At 44.8% G+C, this 16,980-nt stretch overlaps 2 protein-coding genes across 2 annotated transcripts; one reads left to right on the forward strand and one right to left on the reverse strand.

The window, feature by feature from the left end:
* Nucleotides 1–6,888: 6,888 nt before the first annotated feature.
* On the forward strand, nt 6,889–10,863 carry LOC138600433 (uncharacterized). Its single transcript, XM_069671858.1, has 19 exons — nt 6,889–6,911; nt 6,996–7,051; nt 7,133–7,222; nt 7,476–7,603; nt 7,700–7,840; nt 7,917–7,988; nt 8,080–8,250; nt 8,326–8,422; nt 8,499–8,716; nt 8,807–8,957; nt 9,024–9,232; nt 9,308–9,425; nt 9,511–9,716; nt 9,805–9,922; nt 10,004–10,176; nt 10,249–10,346; nt 10,430–10,548; nt 10,627–10,733; nt 10,834–10,863. The coding sequence occupies exons 1-19, from the start codon at nt 6,889–6,891 to the stop codon at nt 10,861–10,863; spliced, it is 2,325 nt and encodes a 774-aa protein (XP_069527959.1).
* A 1,860-nt stretch (nt 10,864–12,723) lies between these two features.
* On the reverse strand, nt 12,724–16,741 carry LOC138600434 (uncharacterized). Its single transcript, XM_069671859.1, has 19 exons — nt 16,719–16,741; nt 16,579–16,634; nt 16,408–16,497; nt 16,024–16,151; nt 15,801–15,941; nt 15,658–15,729; nt 15,361–15,525; nt 15,189–15,285; nt 14,895–15,112; nt 14,654–14,804; nt 14,379–14,587; nt 14,188–14,305; nt 13,897–14,102; nt 13,690–13,807; nt 13,431–13,603; nt 13,258–13,355; nt 13,056–13,174; nt 12,856–12,977; nt 12,724–12,753 (listed from the first exon to the last, which is right to left on the reverse strand). The coding sequence occupies exons 1-19, from the start codon at nt 16,739–16,741 to the stop codon at nt 12,724–12,726; spliced, it is 2,334 nt and encodes a 777-aa protein (XP_069527960.1).
* Nucleotides 16,742–16,980: the final 239 nt, after the last annotated feature.

The raw sequence follows: 16,980 nt of genomic DNA on the forward strand, positions 1-16,980 counted from the left end.
AATCAAATCCCTCTAATGATATGTCCCGCCTGCACGTCCTGCTTCACTCGGAAATACGCCACGATACAGAAGCTAGATACTCTCGAAATGCCGTTTCAGCTCGACTTTGATGTCCATGAATGAGGACATAATTACCGTGTAAGTTTGTGAGTTCAACTGCATATCTAAAAAAAGTTGTACAATACATTTTAAAGCCCCAGAGCAGGATGTAAAAACTTTGATGTTGCCTTAAGTGATGTCACTTGAGTCAGCGTTAGAGGCTTAAGACCCTCTTGGCAAAGTGGGGGAAGGAAGAAGTGAGCTAGCTGACCTCTGCCTGAGGCTAGCAGCGCGAGGCTACATTAGCCGCTACTAGCATAACACATTTACGTAAATGTGGTGGCGGCCGTGTTGCAGTGTGGGTAATGAAGGCGCCAACTTTTGATAACAAAGATGTTTGCAATAAAGAAGACAATATTTTAATGTCCTTCTTGTCCATAATCCACATCACGTCCTTCTGTCTGAATTAATGGTGCTAAACTGTTTATGCATCGTCCCACATTAATCAGATTCATTGCACTTTAATTCATCCCACATAGTCAGACATACTCAGTGACCTTTTGTCCACCACAGGACTCTCACTCAGAAGTGTGATTACTCAGACTTTCATCTTTTACCATGACACGACTTCACTTCAAGTAAGCAGTGAGGACGTCGTGACGGCTGGCGTCCAGCTGTGGACGAAGCAGAGGGCTCGATCAGTGTAACGATGACACAGATCACACCTCCGCTTACACCACACCTGCTGTTACATGATATATTACAGTGTCAATGTATCAGCACTTTGTCAGGGTTAATTAAAGGGTAGTTAATCCTCATGCTGAGCAACTCTATAGGAGGCTTTATGCTATTTCAGTGTTTCATCCTATGTTTCAAGCTAGTGAGTCACATTTCTATTCCCATATGAACACACTAATTAATGCTTTTTGCTGTCTAAGTCATATTGACTGACAAGGTTCCTTCAGTAGGGGCTTTAAGGTTTAATTATATATTTCTTGTTCCCTCGTACAGCCAATAGATTACTACATGTATGGAGGAAAACTGTTCCTACTATTACTATTTAATACCTTACATTTAAGATACTTAACTTTAATAAATGTACTAAAACAAAAAAATAAAAATAATCCATACAAGTAAAGTACTAATACTTGCATTTAAAACCAGACTAAAGTATAAGAGTGTAAAAAATGTATAAACAATTAACGTGTTTAAGTGTGTTTGATAAATATAATGGCTTATTATTTTTAACCACTTTATATATCGTCGCGTAGTTTAATCTACAGGAATGTACTCGTATTTTTGTGTAAAATCAGTTCACTACACTAACAGCACATTGTTGTCCTTCGCTCTGACCCGTCCACTGGGTGTCACTGTAAGTTCACATTTTTTATTCAGACCCTTAAACGCAACATCAGTTTCGAGCTCGCGAAATAACCGTTAGCCTCTCAGTCGACAGGTGTCTTTAATTAAAATGGCGACTTTTACGACAGCGTTCAAGTCGAGGCATAAACAACAACTAAACCTGCGTTTGCTCTTGAAAAATGAACGTATTTTTCCGTATTTTGTGTGGCTGAGTTTAAAAAGAAGCCTTTTAGTTTGTTTCAGTTTGGCGTTGCTGCTAGCCTTACCTGTCTGTGTCACCAGTCCAGTGCCGACAGGTAAGACCAGTTCCGTAACATTAAGTGCAACATTACGCCAAAATATACATACAACATTATAACTAGTATAAAAACATAATTGCCCAGGAATGAGTACGGTTCACTGAGCTGTGGGGGCTTCAGACAAGCAGTGTATATCACTTCAGCCATACTAATAAAATGTGTTTTTTTCTTCCTCACTACAACACCGAGAGAGTTTTATATGCCAGCTCTATAAAGTACAATCTCCCGGGGGAAATTATGTTTGTCACAGTAAGCGGCTGTCTGAATTAATATAGGATATGGAGGATATAATACAGTTTGGACTGAGATACAGCAGACACTATTGCTCCCCCCTAATATAGCACTAACTGTTTCTTTTAACTGCACGTATATGTTATAGTGATGTATGGATTAAATTACTACTTAAAATAGTTTTCAGAAACGGCTGTGCGATCAAATTCACGTTTAAAGCAATGAATTGTGTCTGATATGCATAACGCCTGTATATCTCATACTGCTATTTTCCGAACACATATTTTAAAACGTCTATTTGATCTACGCATTTTTATGTTCGATAAACCCAGAACATATTTACATTAATTAATATTTTCAGGAACATTTCAGACCAGATGCCTCGAGCGTCACTTTTGGCTTTCAGTCGAGTCCAGCTTCCTCGGTCCAAAGACTCGATTTGACTTTGAAGGTTTGTTTCTTCAGAGAGTATTTGTTGAGGAAGGAGTTTTTCTTCTACTGATCACCTTCTCCTGTAAACCATCAGACCAGTCTGGACTCCACCTCCTGTCCGATCAGGAGGCCACACTCTGCGGCTACACCGTCCTAATCAATGATGAAGGAGACCTGGTGTTTCGTGCCTCCTTCCTGGCCTGTCACGTCCGCAGCAAGGTAGATTTCTTTCTGTAGTTTCATGCTTTAATATGTTGACAAGACTTTCTCTCCTCTGCAGACGGGCACCGACTATCACCTGCGTCTGTGGTTTGTGAACCTGCAGGCTGACGGGAAGGCGGCAGCGTATCCCTTCCAGCTTCACTGTTCACTCCGGGAGAGTTGGAGCAACAGAGAGATCATCTGTGAGGAAAACTACATGGAGGTGAGTTACCAACATGCACGGACGTCCACGCTTATTATCAGACTCTTGTATATTCATGTTTCCTTCTTTTAAACCTCGATAAATCTCTGAGGTCCATCAGAACTTTTCCTCTGCAGGTGTGCATCCAGCAGCCGATCCTACCGCATACATCCACACATGAGAGGCAGGTCAGTAACTTAAACATGCATTTACTGTCAAGTTGCTTCCTGTGTGCAGGAGTGATATATGTTTTTATCTCATGTTTTATTGTGTTCGTGCATGTTTAGAAAGCTGAGGAGTCAGACCTGGCTGTGACGTTCACCAGAGCAGACCTCCTGTCAGAGGAAGCGAGGGTCTTGTCCCTGACGGAAGCTGCTGCTCTGGGCTACCACATCTCACTACGCAGCTCTCACCTCGTCCTCCGCTGCCCCTACTCCTCCCCTCTCTCATACGTAATCAAGGTATTTAGAGATGATTCTGTTCACTAAGGATTACTGTTTAAATATTGATTTGGTGTTGTGTTTGGGTGTTCCAGGAGAGAGGAGTGGATTTAGAGGTCATCAGAGTGGCAGTCTTGTACCGAGTCCAGCGCAACTTCCTGGCTGTTGACGTCACTGTGGCCTGCACTCTGAGTGAGTACGCGTCCTCTGTATTAATTTATTGTGCATCTGTAAAAAGTTTAATGTCTCCTTTTTTTCATCCCCAGATCGGGCTGCAGCAGACGGGTCTCACCTGCTGTGGACCGTCCCTTATATTCCGTCTCCGTTAGTCCACGGTCGGTTCAGGGACAGAGGCGTGAGGATCGGAGTGAACGGCCGGGCGCTGAGTGAGTCTGAATTTAAAGAGCGAGGATTCAAGATGGACCTGCAGGAGGGGAGAGTGGACGTCCGGATTCCTTTAGGAGCCCACGGAGGACACATCAAGGTACTCTAAGATCTCACCTCCCAGTGGGTAAATCTGAGATTATCTTTGATTACTTTTTGCCTCAGGATAGCTGAAGAGAGACCTGATATTTAATCTCTGAGTGTTTCTGCTGTGATTCCTCCAGAGTGGTGTCGTGAGGGGACGGTGCAGCCGCTCCATGTCGGTAGATCTGTTCTGCATGAGTCAGTGGGAGGACGAGCGCTGGCCTCTCACGCAGCATCGCTCCTTCAGGCTCCTTAAGACTCCTCTCATCCCACAAATCCTCATCTTCAGCAACAGTCAGGCTCTTTTAGGCTTCTATCTTTATTGTACTTTAAAGTTACACACAAAAAGAAACGACCTCTCTCTCTCTGCACAGACACGGTCCCGTCTGAGGGATTGTTTTCTGCCACGTTGGGCGTCTTCGCAGCTGATGTCTCCCTCCAGAAGGTGACACTTGATGGTGGTGGCGACCTTTTAACCTGGACCAACGGCAACCAAACGCAGCCCGACTCAGACCTCAGTGTGTCCAGACTCTCCCACTCCAACGGGAGCCACTCCTACCAGCTTCATGTCCTGTTATCGCACCCAAAAATAATCCCAGAGGTGAGATTAGTTTAGCAGCTTTAATATGTTCAGGAGTTAAAAACATTTGAAACAACCTGCTGTCTGATCCCAGTACATCGGCGGTGGCTATGAGATGTACGGCCTCTCGTTCACCTTCACTCTCAACATCTCACACAGTGGAGAGGTGTGTTACCATCAGGCCTCCATAGAGCAACGTGTCACACATAAAGGTGAGTGGTTTAATTTCCAGATTAATAATGACTTGGACAAGTCAGTGAAGTTTGAATGATACCTGTATCGTGTATGTACCCCTGACTATTCCATATCTACCCCGCCGCAGCTCCAGCTTCTCCTAAGCTGGAGGGGAAGTGCACAGAGAGCAGCCTGCTGGTGCTGCTGCACCACGGGGCCCAGGCCGAGCTGCAGTGGGAGCTCTTCCTCGGGGCCCGCAAGCTGGACTGGGACCTGGTGGAGATGGGTGGGTTTGAGGTGGAGGCTGAGGAGGACTATTTGACTGTGGAGATCCCCTTCGACAGCCCCGTGATAAACTTAGGGGTGAGCAATTTGTTTGGTTTCCTGTGATTTCTTTCAATTTTTCAGTGCTTCTAGAAGTGTTTGTTTTTGTGCTTTCTTACAGTGTAATTCATACCGTCATTATGCAAACGTCTTTCCCCATGCAGGAGCTGACACTGCAGGGTCTTATCTCCGCAGTGGAAGTGTCCGTTGTGGATGCAGAGTCTCTGAAAGTGGAGGACCGTCTTCTCCATAAATGCGCCTTCCCTGTGCGAGAACTCCTCCGTACGCTCCTCACGCTCAAACTGAAACATGAAAAGTTGAAGTGTTTGTCTTAGTTGTAGTTTGCGATGACCTCTCTCTGACAGTATGTCTGCCAGAAGGAAGGATGGTGGCAGTAGTCGACACCACCCACACAATCCCGCCCACTCAACCCAACCGAACCACCCTGTTGGACCCCGGCTGTGTTCCTATGGAGACGGACAGCGCCAGAGCCCTGTTCAGCTTCAGCTTAGACTCCTGTGGGACGACTGTAACTGTGAGAGGCTTTTATTGTTAGAAATTCACACAGCAAATTCGCTTCCTGACCTCCTCTCTGCTCGTGTTTCCCCAGACTGAAGGAAACGTCCTCGTGTATGAAAACCAGATCAGTTACCATCAAGATTTTTTGCCTTTAGAGGAGCCTCTCATACACAGAGATTCTCCATACAGGTGAGCAACACACACAAAGTCTACTCTGTATTTTAAACAGATACAAGTGTTCATCATGTGTGTTTCAGGCTGACAATTCAGTGTCGCTACCCTGCGAACGAAAGCCGCACTCTCGCCATCCATCACCCTTTGAACTCCTCTCTGGATTTTCCCTCCGCGACAGTCAGACGCACACGCAGGGAAGCTGCAAACACAGGTGTGTGTGTGTAAAACTTCAGTATTTAAAAACGTTGATGTAAGTGTGTGTTTTGTTGTTTCCAACAGGTAAAAGACAACTGAGGGTGAATTTGGAGGGACGGCAAAACCTTGATCGAGGTAGTGTTGCTGTTATATAAACTGTATTTAACATGGTGCTGAATGTTCTACACAAATACGTCAATGATCACTTCTTTATTTTACTGTTATAAAATTGTATATGTAACAATAGATTAATGTCTCTATTTTTCTGTATTTCAGCCTGGATCACATGGGCGCTTGTCTCCATGCTGCTGCTGATGCTCTGTCCAGGGGTTTCTGCGTTCTTCACCTGTATATTAAATAAATAAAAACCTTTGTATTTTTAACTTTTATAACGTCTTTGTTGTGGATTTATTTTAATGTATCTACTGTTTTGTGTTTATCCTGATAAGACATGAGAAATTAAAAGATGTTGTTTCTTTGTCATTTATTGTGTCATTAAATACAACTTATAAACACTGGTAGTTGTCTAGCTTAAGTATCTCTCTATCAATAAAACAACACACACAAGTAAACATAATTATAAGCAAAATAACTATTGTTAACATGGAGGTAAGACAGGTGTATGCAGCAGTATTGACGCAGCAGGCAACGCCCTGCGGACCAGTACTGGAGCTTGTGGATGTTTCCCTGATCCGACTAACCTGTAAGTGGCTGGATGTTGAAGCTGTCAGCACTCAACCTGTCCGTTACTGCTCTTATTAATTGTAGTGGTAGATAATTAGCATCACTCTGTTCTGTAACTCCGTGATATAACTTAAATTGTCCGTTATTTACTGATTTGTTGACTTCCTGTTAATGTTCTGTCGATTAACCAGCGATACAGGGGGGGAAACGTAAATTAAAACATTAATTTATAATGTCAGGAGTATGAGACATAAAGCTTAACGGACATTTACATTGAAAGGAGCTATCGTTCATTTCATTAGTTGCACCTGTGTTTCCCTATCGCGTGCTGCGTAAGCGTATCCCTGATTGCTAATGAGCTACACCTGTGGCTGTAACGCCGAACGGCCTCTGGTTGGCTAGTGAAGAACTGGACCATAAAACCTGGTGAGGCAGACACCACCTCATGGTGCCAGTTTGGCCAGGATATACCAAGCAGGTGGTTCAGTTTAGCTAGTGTTGGTTAGCAGGTGTAGTTTGCTAGCGTTTAAGCTAGCTTTAGACACTGCCAGCACATCAGCGGCTATGGATTTTGGGTTTTGCCTTGGGTACGATGCTTTCAGCCTCATTTACAAGCTATTTAAATGATTCAATCTGTAAGTATGTTTTCATTTCATGCTCTTGTCTTACAGTGTGACCTTGCTTCTGTCTGTGTGGGCAGCAGTAAGAAGTGATCAAATCCCCGATGGTAAGAAAAACATGCCTACTTAAACTCATGCCTGCAGTCATGGGAACACAACTTAAGACCTGCTCTTGTTTGTTCAAGCAGGAGTCCTTCATATGGAGTGTCGTGATCGCTTCCTCATGATAGCTGTTGATCTCTCCTTCACTGGGGAGGAACCTCACTTTGAGGCTGTCGGTGAGTCCAGCACAGCTTCATTAGAAACCATATCAAGGGTTAGAAACTACATGCTATATTTGGCTAAGAGTATCGCAGTGTATACAACTACGGTCTCCGCTGACCTGCAGGTCATTGGTGCTGTTGCTTCTTCAGTTGAGTGCACGCTTCAGTGCCATGAAACTTACTTTTCCAGTTTCAAAGTTTAAGAAGCCTCTAACTTGTTAACGTCAGAGAATTTTAGGGACTGAAAGAAGATAATCATATCTTTCAGATGAAACGGGCGTTCACCTCATTACTACTCAGTATGCGGCAGAGTGTGGCTACTGTGTCCGTGTCCTCCCTGTACCGGGCCGTGTGGAGCTCCGAGCCTCGTACTTCAGCTGTCACGCTGACAACAAAGTATGCACAAATTGCTTATAAAACTAAACTTAATAAAAATTTCAGTCACTTCGCGGCTACATGTTGCATCCCATCGTTTTGTACTTCATCTATCAGGATGATGAAATGTTCACGTTTCACTTCAACCTGGTTACGACACATGAAGGAAAGGAGGTCACTTATGCCTTGAACAAGACTTGCTCTCCCTCTCTTCCCTGGTCCCCCAGAGAGGTCACCTGTGAGCTCAACTACATGGAGGTGAGTTTGGGTCCATCTGACAATATTAAATATGTAGATTTGTTTCAAATGCGTGCTAATCATAGTTTCTCTGTAGGTGTCTGTGAGGAGTGAAGTCACCTGTTCATCTGAGACCAAGAAGGAAGACTGGAACACTGCTATAAGACCTGCACGTTCCAACTTAAGAGCGATCAATATATTGACAATAACTTGTAATGAACCTAGATAAGTCCAACCATCTGAAATATTTGTCTCTTTAGGCCTACGCCTCTGCGACCTCAGACTGGCAGGTGACGTTGCACAGGGATGATGAGCAGATGATGCCAATGAACCTCTCAGAGGCTCGTAAGCAGGGCTATGTGTTCGACTTGACAGATGGGAGGCTTGTGTTTCGTACACCGTATGGACAACCTGACTCATTCAGCACTGAGGTAAACAGCTGTTGCATTATGACTCCAAGTAAACAGTTAGTCCGAAGTAGGTCTTGATTCTGAGTCTCCCTCCAGGTGAATGGTGTTCCAGTAGAGGTCGTCCATGCGACCCTGTTCTCCAGACAAAGCTGGGTCGTCCTCATGGTCGACCTGGTGGCTGCTTGCTCCATGCGTCAGTATCACTTGTTATAGTTTCTCTTTCTCTAGGCAGAAAAAGCAGAACTACAACATTGATGTACTGTCAACAGATGAAGGATCATATGACGACAGCGGCTACATGATGTGGGAGACTCCTGAGGTGCTGCACCCGTTGGTGTCTGGTCAACATGAGATGCAGGTCAACGCTGGAGTCAATGGTGAACTTGTGGAGCAGCCAACTGCAGAGGAGAGAGGCTACATTGTGGAGAAGTACAACGCCACAGTGCAGATCAGCATCCCGTATAATGCTGAGGGAGGATACAGGAAGGTTGGGAAGCACTGACATTAAAATGTCGTCTTGCCAGTCAAAGCATCAGATTCATTTTAACTTGATGGTGTACCTTCACATCTTTTGCAGAGCTTTGTGTCTGGAGACCTCTTCGAGTACTACGTCTTTGATCTCTACTTGGAGAAACTCTCTGTGGATGAAGATCATGTTGACAGCAGAATTCGCTTTCACAGGACTCTGGCCACTCCCCTGCTGCCACGCCCTGTTTTCACAGAAAACCGTAAGTCTAATGATGTGCCGTTTGTCGAGTGGATGAAACAATGATCTGACTGGCTTTTCATTTCAGGAACAGTCCTTGAGGAGAACACCTTCACGGTCTACCTTGGAGATGTCCCTGAGGACGTTGATTTGGCTGCTGTTCATTTGAACGGACAAGAATTTACAGTGCCATTTCTGAATACGAGCAGCCACACCCTCACAAAAGTTGTTCATCCCAACAACACTCATGGCTACACTCTGAAGGTGCCTTTTGATGACGCTGTTGTCATACAGCAGGTAAGAGGTCTCTGAATTGTTTATCCAGTAAGGTCTTTGATATCTTCCTGGTTGGCTGAGTCTTCTGTTTCCTAGTTCTCCAAAGAGGATGCAATGATGCAGCTCGGGCTGGACATCAACTTCACAATGACTGTGCTGCCTGAAAACGAGGCGTTTTCCCACATTGCATCGGTCGTGGCATTAACAGATGTCTGTAAGTTGATGCCCTTCTTATTTTCAGACCTTGTCTGTCAGACTTGTGCATAAATCAGAGGTACCTATTGTCCTGTACTTTACAGCTCTTCCAGCCTTTGATGCCGTCTGTTCCGAGTCTGGGATCAGCTTCAGGCTGGACCACCGTCCTTTTGACTACCTGTGGGTGATCAGTATCGGCTCAGACCCGCTGACATCAGAGCTGGCAGCCCAGCGCGGCTACATCATGAGCAATGATAGCCAGAGTCTGCAGCTGGAGGTGCCGCTCTTCACTCATGGCTACGAGTACAAGGTGGGATGAGGAAAGCCTTCATTGGAAGAATCAAATCATGTGTTCCTCAGTTGTCTTCAAGCCAAATGACTAAGCATGTGTTTTATAGGACGTTACTCTGACTGGATTCTCTGGCACTTTTGAGCTCCTTGTGCGGGATCATGAAACATCTGAGGTCACGAGCTCCACTGTGAAGACTTGTCCGTTCTCCTCTTCTGAATTCATCAGTAAGAACGTCCTGTTTTACTGTAAGAGGGTTGGTTCTGACTAATAGGCTTGGTAACGCATGCTAAAACGTCTTTCTGTAGTGTGTTCGACTGATGGGAGGATGACTGTGGTGGCCGACTTGTCTCTGGCCATCGCGAGTGGAGGAGTTCCTGCTAGAACCAACCTCGTCGACAAATACTGTGGACCCAAAGAGACGGACGGCACCAGGGCTCTCTTCTCTTTTCCACTCAACAGCTGTGGATCCACCGTCAAGGTACATTGCTTATTGAACTACACTGATTCCATAAAACGTATCTGTCACTTACTCCCGATTTTGTTTCTCCAGCTCGGAAAGGAGTATGTGACTTATGAGAACGAGATTTTCTTCAGCAAGAAGTTGCGTTCTCTGAAGAACCCAGCAGACTCCAGCAATGATATCGAAAGGTTTGTATTTTACACCCAAACTACTTTGGCTCTTGAACCTCTGAACTACTCACTCATGCCAATGTATCCCTCTTGTCTTACAGGGTGACAATGCAGTGCACATATCCTCTAGCTGGACTGTATCGCCTCTTCTCTGTGTACAAGTTTGAGTCTGACATGGATGGTGTCGGCCGTATCGTGCATTCTGCGCACTCCACTGAAGGTTAGTTATTGACCTGTCAAACTGCACCTCAAACAAAACATCACATGCTGACGATCTGCCTGGTTTTGTACTTGACAGGCCTCATGAGTCCAACCATGGAGCCCACCACAATGCCCACTACCAGGCGCACCAGAAGACCTGTCTCAAAGCGACCTGGTTACCGGTCTCCTGTTCAGCACATCCAAGTATCCAGCTATCTTCAAAATATCTCCAGAAAAGGTTGGTTGCTAATTTGAAACTTAGACAAAGTCTAAATCTTTTAACCTTGTTGAATTCTCTTCACAGGAGCTCGAGGATCGTCTCAAGTTAAAGTGATCCCATATTTTTGAATGTGAATAATGTATTTTAAATGAAGTTCAATAAATGTTTCTTGGATTCTATTGACTTGTCGTTGAGAACTTGATCGAACACATGACTGGGTCGGGGTGCTACAACCAAACGCTCTGTGTTCAGATGAGTACCACGGTACTTGAGCCTCTTCTGCTGACCTGGGTGCCTCTAAAGATTGCGACTCCTCACCTTCGAGGTTGGACCTAACTTGAGGGCTACTTTCTTTCTGGTTTAATTTGTATGTACTTTTAATATGACTAAAAGAAATCCAGCAAGTCCTACATATGGGACGATCTAATGTACACATAGAGACAGCCATGCAGAATCTGGAATTGCTTCAAGTGATCTCACTTAAGTCGGCACCTGTGGTTCTGATTTGAAAATGAGAATCTTGGTGTTGAGTAAAAGCTTACAGGGACTCTGTTGCCTATTCCTCATCAATGCTAGATAACTTGGTAACAAACTCCTGAGATGCACTGTGGTGAATGTAGGCACTAGGTTTTGACAAGCTAACGGAGTGAAGACCCTATCTCTACATTGACGTAGGCATGCCATGCTAAAATACTTTAAGCACTGGAGGCTCATAACAGACTCAGTCTGTTTTGACATGCACTTCTTTAGCACCCCAATAAAATATTTAGCTGTCATGTGAACTTTTTACATTAGTTTCTGTTCCCAGAACTGGAGGCCTGAGTGCTGTCCAAGTTGAGCTCCTTGTACCGCAAATGTGATCAACCTCTTTACTAAGTTGTACACAGATTGTGTACTTCTGCCTCAAACTTCATGGGAACAAACATGAGGGAGCTAATTTATATTCCATCAGTACACTTGCAAAAGATAAAAATTTTGAAGCCCTTTTAGAGAACAAAACCAGAGAGATTGCCTTTGGACTGCCCTCACATCCACCAAATCTCGCATAAAACCCAAGACTCTGGGACGCTGGTTGTGCTCGGTTGGTAGAGAAAGCGCCCCATGTATAGAGGCTTCAGTCCTCGTCACAGGATCGACTCCCGGTCTGCCGATCCATTTGGTGCATGTCATCCCCCACATTTCCTGTCTTTCGGCTGTCCTATGAATTAAGGCAAGCCAAAAAAAAAAAAACACCCAAAACTTTGTCATGGAATGAGACTGGAACACGTTCAGTGGCTAGCCCAAGGAATTCACTCATGAGCAGAGAAACAAATGCAGTTTGACCCAGTATATTTTCAGACTGCGTACCCAACACTTGAATTTAATCTTTATTCCCTGAGTAAACCATTATTGGAGTCTTCCTCAGTTGCTGGGGAATAAGATGTCAAGCTGGCTCTCAGATCTAATAAATCCAGATTGAGAGTCTCATTGCATATTAACAAGTATGGCTTTACATCATCAATTGTTAACTCCACAATAAATTTAACACATTTTAGCCATTGCATGTCCCACTGTACGATCTATGGCTTTGTTAGTTCCTGATTGGAGATTGGGCCTTTGTCAGTGTGCAAGTGTGTGTGAAGGGGTGAATGTGACGTGTGTAGCACTTTCTAGTTTGAGAACTTGAAACATTTCTACAAGTGCAGTCCAGTTACCATTTTAAAAATCAATGGGATCAGTTCAAACTGAGCACCATCCTTACAGGGCCAAATATTGCCTCATGTCTTGTAGTCACAAGGCAGGACAGGTTTATGCTTAGCGTGGTTATTCGGTGTGCCAAACCTTCTTCCAGTTTAGTAACAGTAATCTCTCCCTGTCCTTTCTATGTAAAGTACAATGTTGGATAAATAATCCAATGACAGCGTGCATATTTTTAAAGAAACATTTATTGATTTGCAGTTAAAATACAGTCGACCCTTCAGAGTAAGGCAGGATTCACTTTGGTTTGTGAAGATCCTCTAGATCCTACGGAGAGAATTTGGAATTTTAGTAGACAGACATTTTACTGTCAATTTACTTTATTGTGTACCAACCTTTTTTAGAAATGTTCTGCAGAAAGCTGGAAACTTTGATGTGCTGAACAGGAGGATAGTAACCAGGACGTATAGAGACCGGTCTTCTGGCGCGTCTGGTGGTGGACACTGGTGTTTGAACCACAGTCGTGGGCTCGATTGTGGGACCCATTAGATCTGGAGCACAAGACCAAACAGATTGTCAGCATGAGATGTTTTGTTTGGATTTGTCAGATCAACGGGTAAACCAGCTACCTTCAGTGGAGTGCGCAGAATGCATGATACGGCCGACACCATCCATGTCAGAATCAAACTTGTACACCGAGAAGAGGCGATACAGTCCAGCTAGAGGATATGTGCACTGCAGTGTCACCCTGTAAGACAAGAGGGATACACTGGCATGAATGAGCAGTTCAGAGGTTCAAGAGCCAAAGTAGTTTGGGTGTAAAATACAAACCTTTCGATATCATTGCTGGAGTCTGCTGGGTTCTTCAGAGAACGCAACTTCTTGCTGAAGAAAATCTCGTTCTCATAAGTCACATACTCCTTGCCGAGCTGCAGAAACAAAATCAGTCGTAAATGACAGATACATTTTATGGAATCAGTGTAGTAGTTCAATAAGCAATGCACCTTAACGGTGGATCCACAGCTGTTGAGTGGAAAAGAGAAGAGAGCCCTGGTGCCGTCCGTCTCTTTGGGTCCACAGTATTTGTCGACGAGGTTGGTTCTAGCAGGAACTCCTCCACTCGCTATGGCCTGAGACAAGTCGGCCACCACAGTCATCCTCCCATCAGTCGAACACACTACAGAAAGACGTTTCAGCATGCGTTATCAAGTTATCGATTTGTCAGAACCAACCCATTCTTACAGTGAAACGAGACGTTCTTACTGATGAATTCAGAAGAGGAGAACGGACAAGTCTTCACGGTGGAGCTGGTGACCTCAGATGTTTCATGATCCCGCACAAGGAGCTCAAAAGTGCCAGAGAATCCATTCAGAGAAATGTCCTATTAAAACACATGCTTAGACATTTGGCTTGAAGACAACTGAGGAACACATGATTTGATTCTTCCAATGAAGGCTTTCCTCATCCCACCTTGTACTCGTAGCCATGAGTGAAGAGCGGCACCTCCAGCTGCAGACTCTGGCTATCATTGCTCATGATGTAGCCGCGCTGGGCTGCCAGCTCTGATGTCAGCGGGTCTGAGCCAATACTGATCACCCACAGGTAGTCAAAAGGACGGTGGTCCAGTCTGAAGCTGATCCCAGACTCGGAACAGACGGCATCAAAGGCTGGAAGAGCTGTAAAGTACAGGACAATGGGTACCTCTGATTCATGCACAAGTCTGACAGACAAGGTCTGAAAATAAGAAGGGCATCAACTTACAAACATCTGTTAATGCCACGACCGATGCAATGTGGGAAAACGCCTCGTTTTCAGGCAGCACAGTCATTGTGAAGTTGATGTCCAGCCCGAGCTGCATCATTGCATCCTCTTTGGAGAGCTAAGAAACAGAAGACTCAGCCAACCAGGAAGATATCAAAGACATCACTGGACAAATAACTAAGACCTCTTACCTGCTGTATGACAACAGGGTCATCAAAAGGCACCTTCAGAGTGTAACCATGAGTGTTGTTGGGGTGAACAACTTTTGTGAGGGTGTGGCTGCTCGTATTCAGAAATGGCACTGTAAATTCTTGTCCATTGAAATGAACAGCAGCCAAATCAACGTCGTCAGGGACATCTCCAAGGTAGACCGTGAAGGTGCTCTCCTCAAGGACTGTGTCTGAAATGAAAAGCCAGTCAGATCATCGTTTCATCCACTCGACAAACGGCACATCATTAGACTTACGGTTTTCTGTGAAAACAGGGCGTGGCAGCAGGGGAGTGGCCAGAGTCCTGTGAAATCGAATTCTGCTGTCAACATGATCTTCATCCACAGAGAGTTTCTCCAAGTAGAGATCAAAGACGTAGTACTCGAAGAGGTCTCCAGACACAAAGCTCTGCAAAAGATGTGAAGGTACACCATCAAGTTAAAATGAATCTGACGCTTTGACTGGCAAGACGACATTTTAATGTCAGTGCTTCCCAACCTTCCTGTATCCTCCTTCAGCATTATACGGGATGCTGATCTGCACTGTGGCGTTGTGCTTCTCCACAATGTAGCCTCTCTCCTCTGCAGTTGGCTGCTCCACAAGTTCACCATTGACTCCAACGTTGACCTGCATCTCATGTTGACCAGACACCAACGGGTGCAGCACCTCAGGAGTCTCCCACATCATGTAGCCGCTGTCGTCATATGATCCTTCATCTGTTGACAGATCATCAATGTTACAGTTCTGCTTTTTCTGCCTTGAGAAAGAGAAACTATAACAAGTGATACTGACGCATGGAGCAAGCAGCCACCAGGTCGACCATGAGGACGACCCAGCTTTGTCTGGAGAACAGGGTTGCATGGACGACCTCTACTGGAACACCATTCACCTGGAGGGAGACTCAGAATCAAGACCTACTTCGGACTAACTGTTTACTTGGAGTCATAATGCAACAGCTGTTTACCTCAGTGCTGAATGAGTCAGGTTGTCCATACGGTGTACGAAACACAAGCCTCCCATCTGTCAAGTCAAATGCATAACCCTTTTTATGGGCCTCAGTGAGGTTCATGGGCGTTGGATCTTCCTTCTGGAACATGACCTGCCAATCGGATGTGGCTGCAGTGTAGGCCTGGAAAGGGATTTGAAAGATCAATGTTTAAACAGCCATTGTAATTCATATACTTATTTGATTGAATGTTATTGTACTCTATCCACAGGGGACCAATTCCAAACTCTTCCTAAGAAGCAATTTGAAACACACAGTTTGGACTGTAGCGTCCCAGTCATCCCTCTTTGTTCCAGTGGGACAGGCAACATCACTCCTCACAGACACCTAGAGAGAAATCAGGGTTAGCAAGCCTCTGAAAAAGTCTTCGTTAAATTTTACAGTGAAGTTCTGCTTACCTCCATGTAGTTCAGCTCACAGGTAACCTCTCTAGGGGACCAGGGGAGAGAGGGGGAGCAAGTCTTGTTCAAGGCATAAGTGACCTCCTTTCCTTCATGTGTTGCAATCAGGTTGAAGTTGAACGTGAACACCTCGTCATCCTGAAAGGTCGATTAGAAAGTGATGGATGCAGCACCAAATTTTTTGCATGCCCAAGTTAAAAAAAATTCCATTCTTGCATACTTTATTGTCAGCGTGACAGCTGAAGTACGAGGCTCGGAGCTCCACATGGCCCGGTACAGGAAGGACACGGACACAGTAGCCACACTCTGCCGCATATTGAGTAGTAATGAGGTGAATGCCCGTTTCATCTGAAGGATAATCAGATCAGTTTCTTTCAGTCAGGAAAATTCTCTGACATTAACAAGTTAGAGGCATCTTAAACTTTGAAACTGGAAAAGTAAGTTTCATGGCACTGAAGCGTGCACTCAGCTGAAGAAGCAACAGCACCAATGACCTGCAGGTCAGCGGAGACCGTAGTTGTATACACTGCAATACTCTTAGCCAAATATAGCATGTAGTTGCTAACCCTTGATATGGTTTCTAATGAAGCTGTGCTGGACTCACCGACAGCCTCAAAGTGAGGTTCCTCCCCAGTGAAGGAGAGATCAACAGCTATCATGAGGAAGCGATCATGACACTCCATATGAAGGACTCCTGCTTGAACAAACAAGAGCAGGTCTTAAGTTGTGTTCCCATGACTGCAGGCATGAGTTTAAGTAGGCATGTTATTCTTACCATCGGGGATTTGATCACTTCTTCCTGCTGCCCACACAGACAGAAGCAAGGTCACACTGTAAGACAAGAGCAATAAATTAAAACATACATATAGATGGAATAATTTAAATCGCTTGTAAATGAGCCTGAAAGCATCTTACCCAAGGCAAAACCCAAAATCCATAGCTGCTGATGTGCTGGCAGTGTCTAAAGCTAGCTTAAACGCTAGCAAACTACACCTGCTAACCGACACTAGCTAAACTGAACCACCTGCTTGGTATATCCTGGCCAAACTGGCACCATGAGGTGGTGTCTGCCTCACCAGGTTTTAAGTCCATTTCTTCACTAGCCAACCAGAGGCCCTTCGGCGTCACAGCCACAGGTGTAGCTCATTAGCAATCAAACTACCTTTGAATCAATTAC

Source organism: Semicossyphus pulcher, unplaced genomic scaffold (genome assembly GCF_022749685.1).
Source record: "Semicossyphus pulcher isolate SPU_LCO1_2020_fin unplaced genomic scaffold, fSemPul1.0.p SCAF_21, whole genome shotgun sequence".
Classification (NCBI taxonomy): Eukaryota; Metazoa; Chordata; class Actinopteri; order Labriformes; family Labridae; genus Semicossyphus; species Semicossyphus pulcher.

What these genes read in the sequence shown, in the direction of transcription:
- LOC138600433 (XM_069671858.1), top strand. Translation starts at nt 6,889, where the DNA reads ATGGATTTTGGGTTTTGCCTTGG. An exon ending in GGTGGCTGCTTGCTCCATGC is followed by an intron (nt 8,423 to 8,498) that starts GTCAGTATCACT and finishes TACTGTCAACAG; the next exon opens with ATGAAGGATCATATGACGAC. An exon ending in ACGCTGTTGTCATACAGCAG is followed by an intron (nt 9,233 to 9,307) that starts GTAAGAGGTCTC and finishes TCTGTTTCCTAG; the next exon opens with TTCTCCAAAGAGGATGCAAT.
- LOC138600434 (XM_069671859.1), bottom strand. Translation starts at nt 16,741, where the DNA reads ATGGATTTTGGGTTTTGCCTTGG. An exon ending in GGGACGCTACAGTCCAAACT is followed by an intron (nt 15,526 to 15,657) that starts GTGTGTTTCAAA and finishes ATCCCTTTCCAG; the next exon opens with GCCTACACTGCAGCCACATC. An exon ending in CTCCTGTTCAGCACATCAAA is followed by an intron (nt 12,754 to 12,855) that starts GTTTCCAGCTTT and finishes TTCTCTCCGTAG; the next exon opens with GATCTAGAGGATCTTCACAA.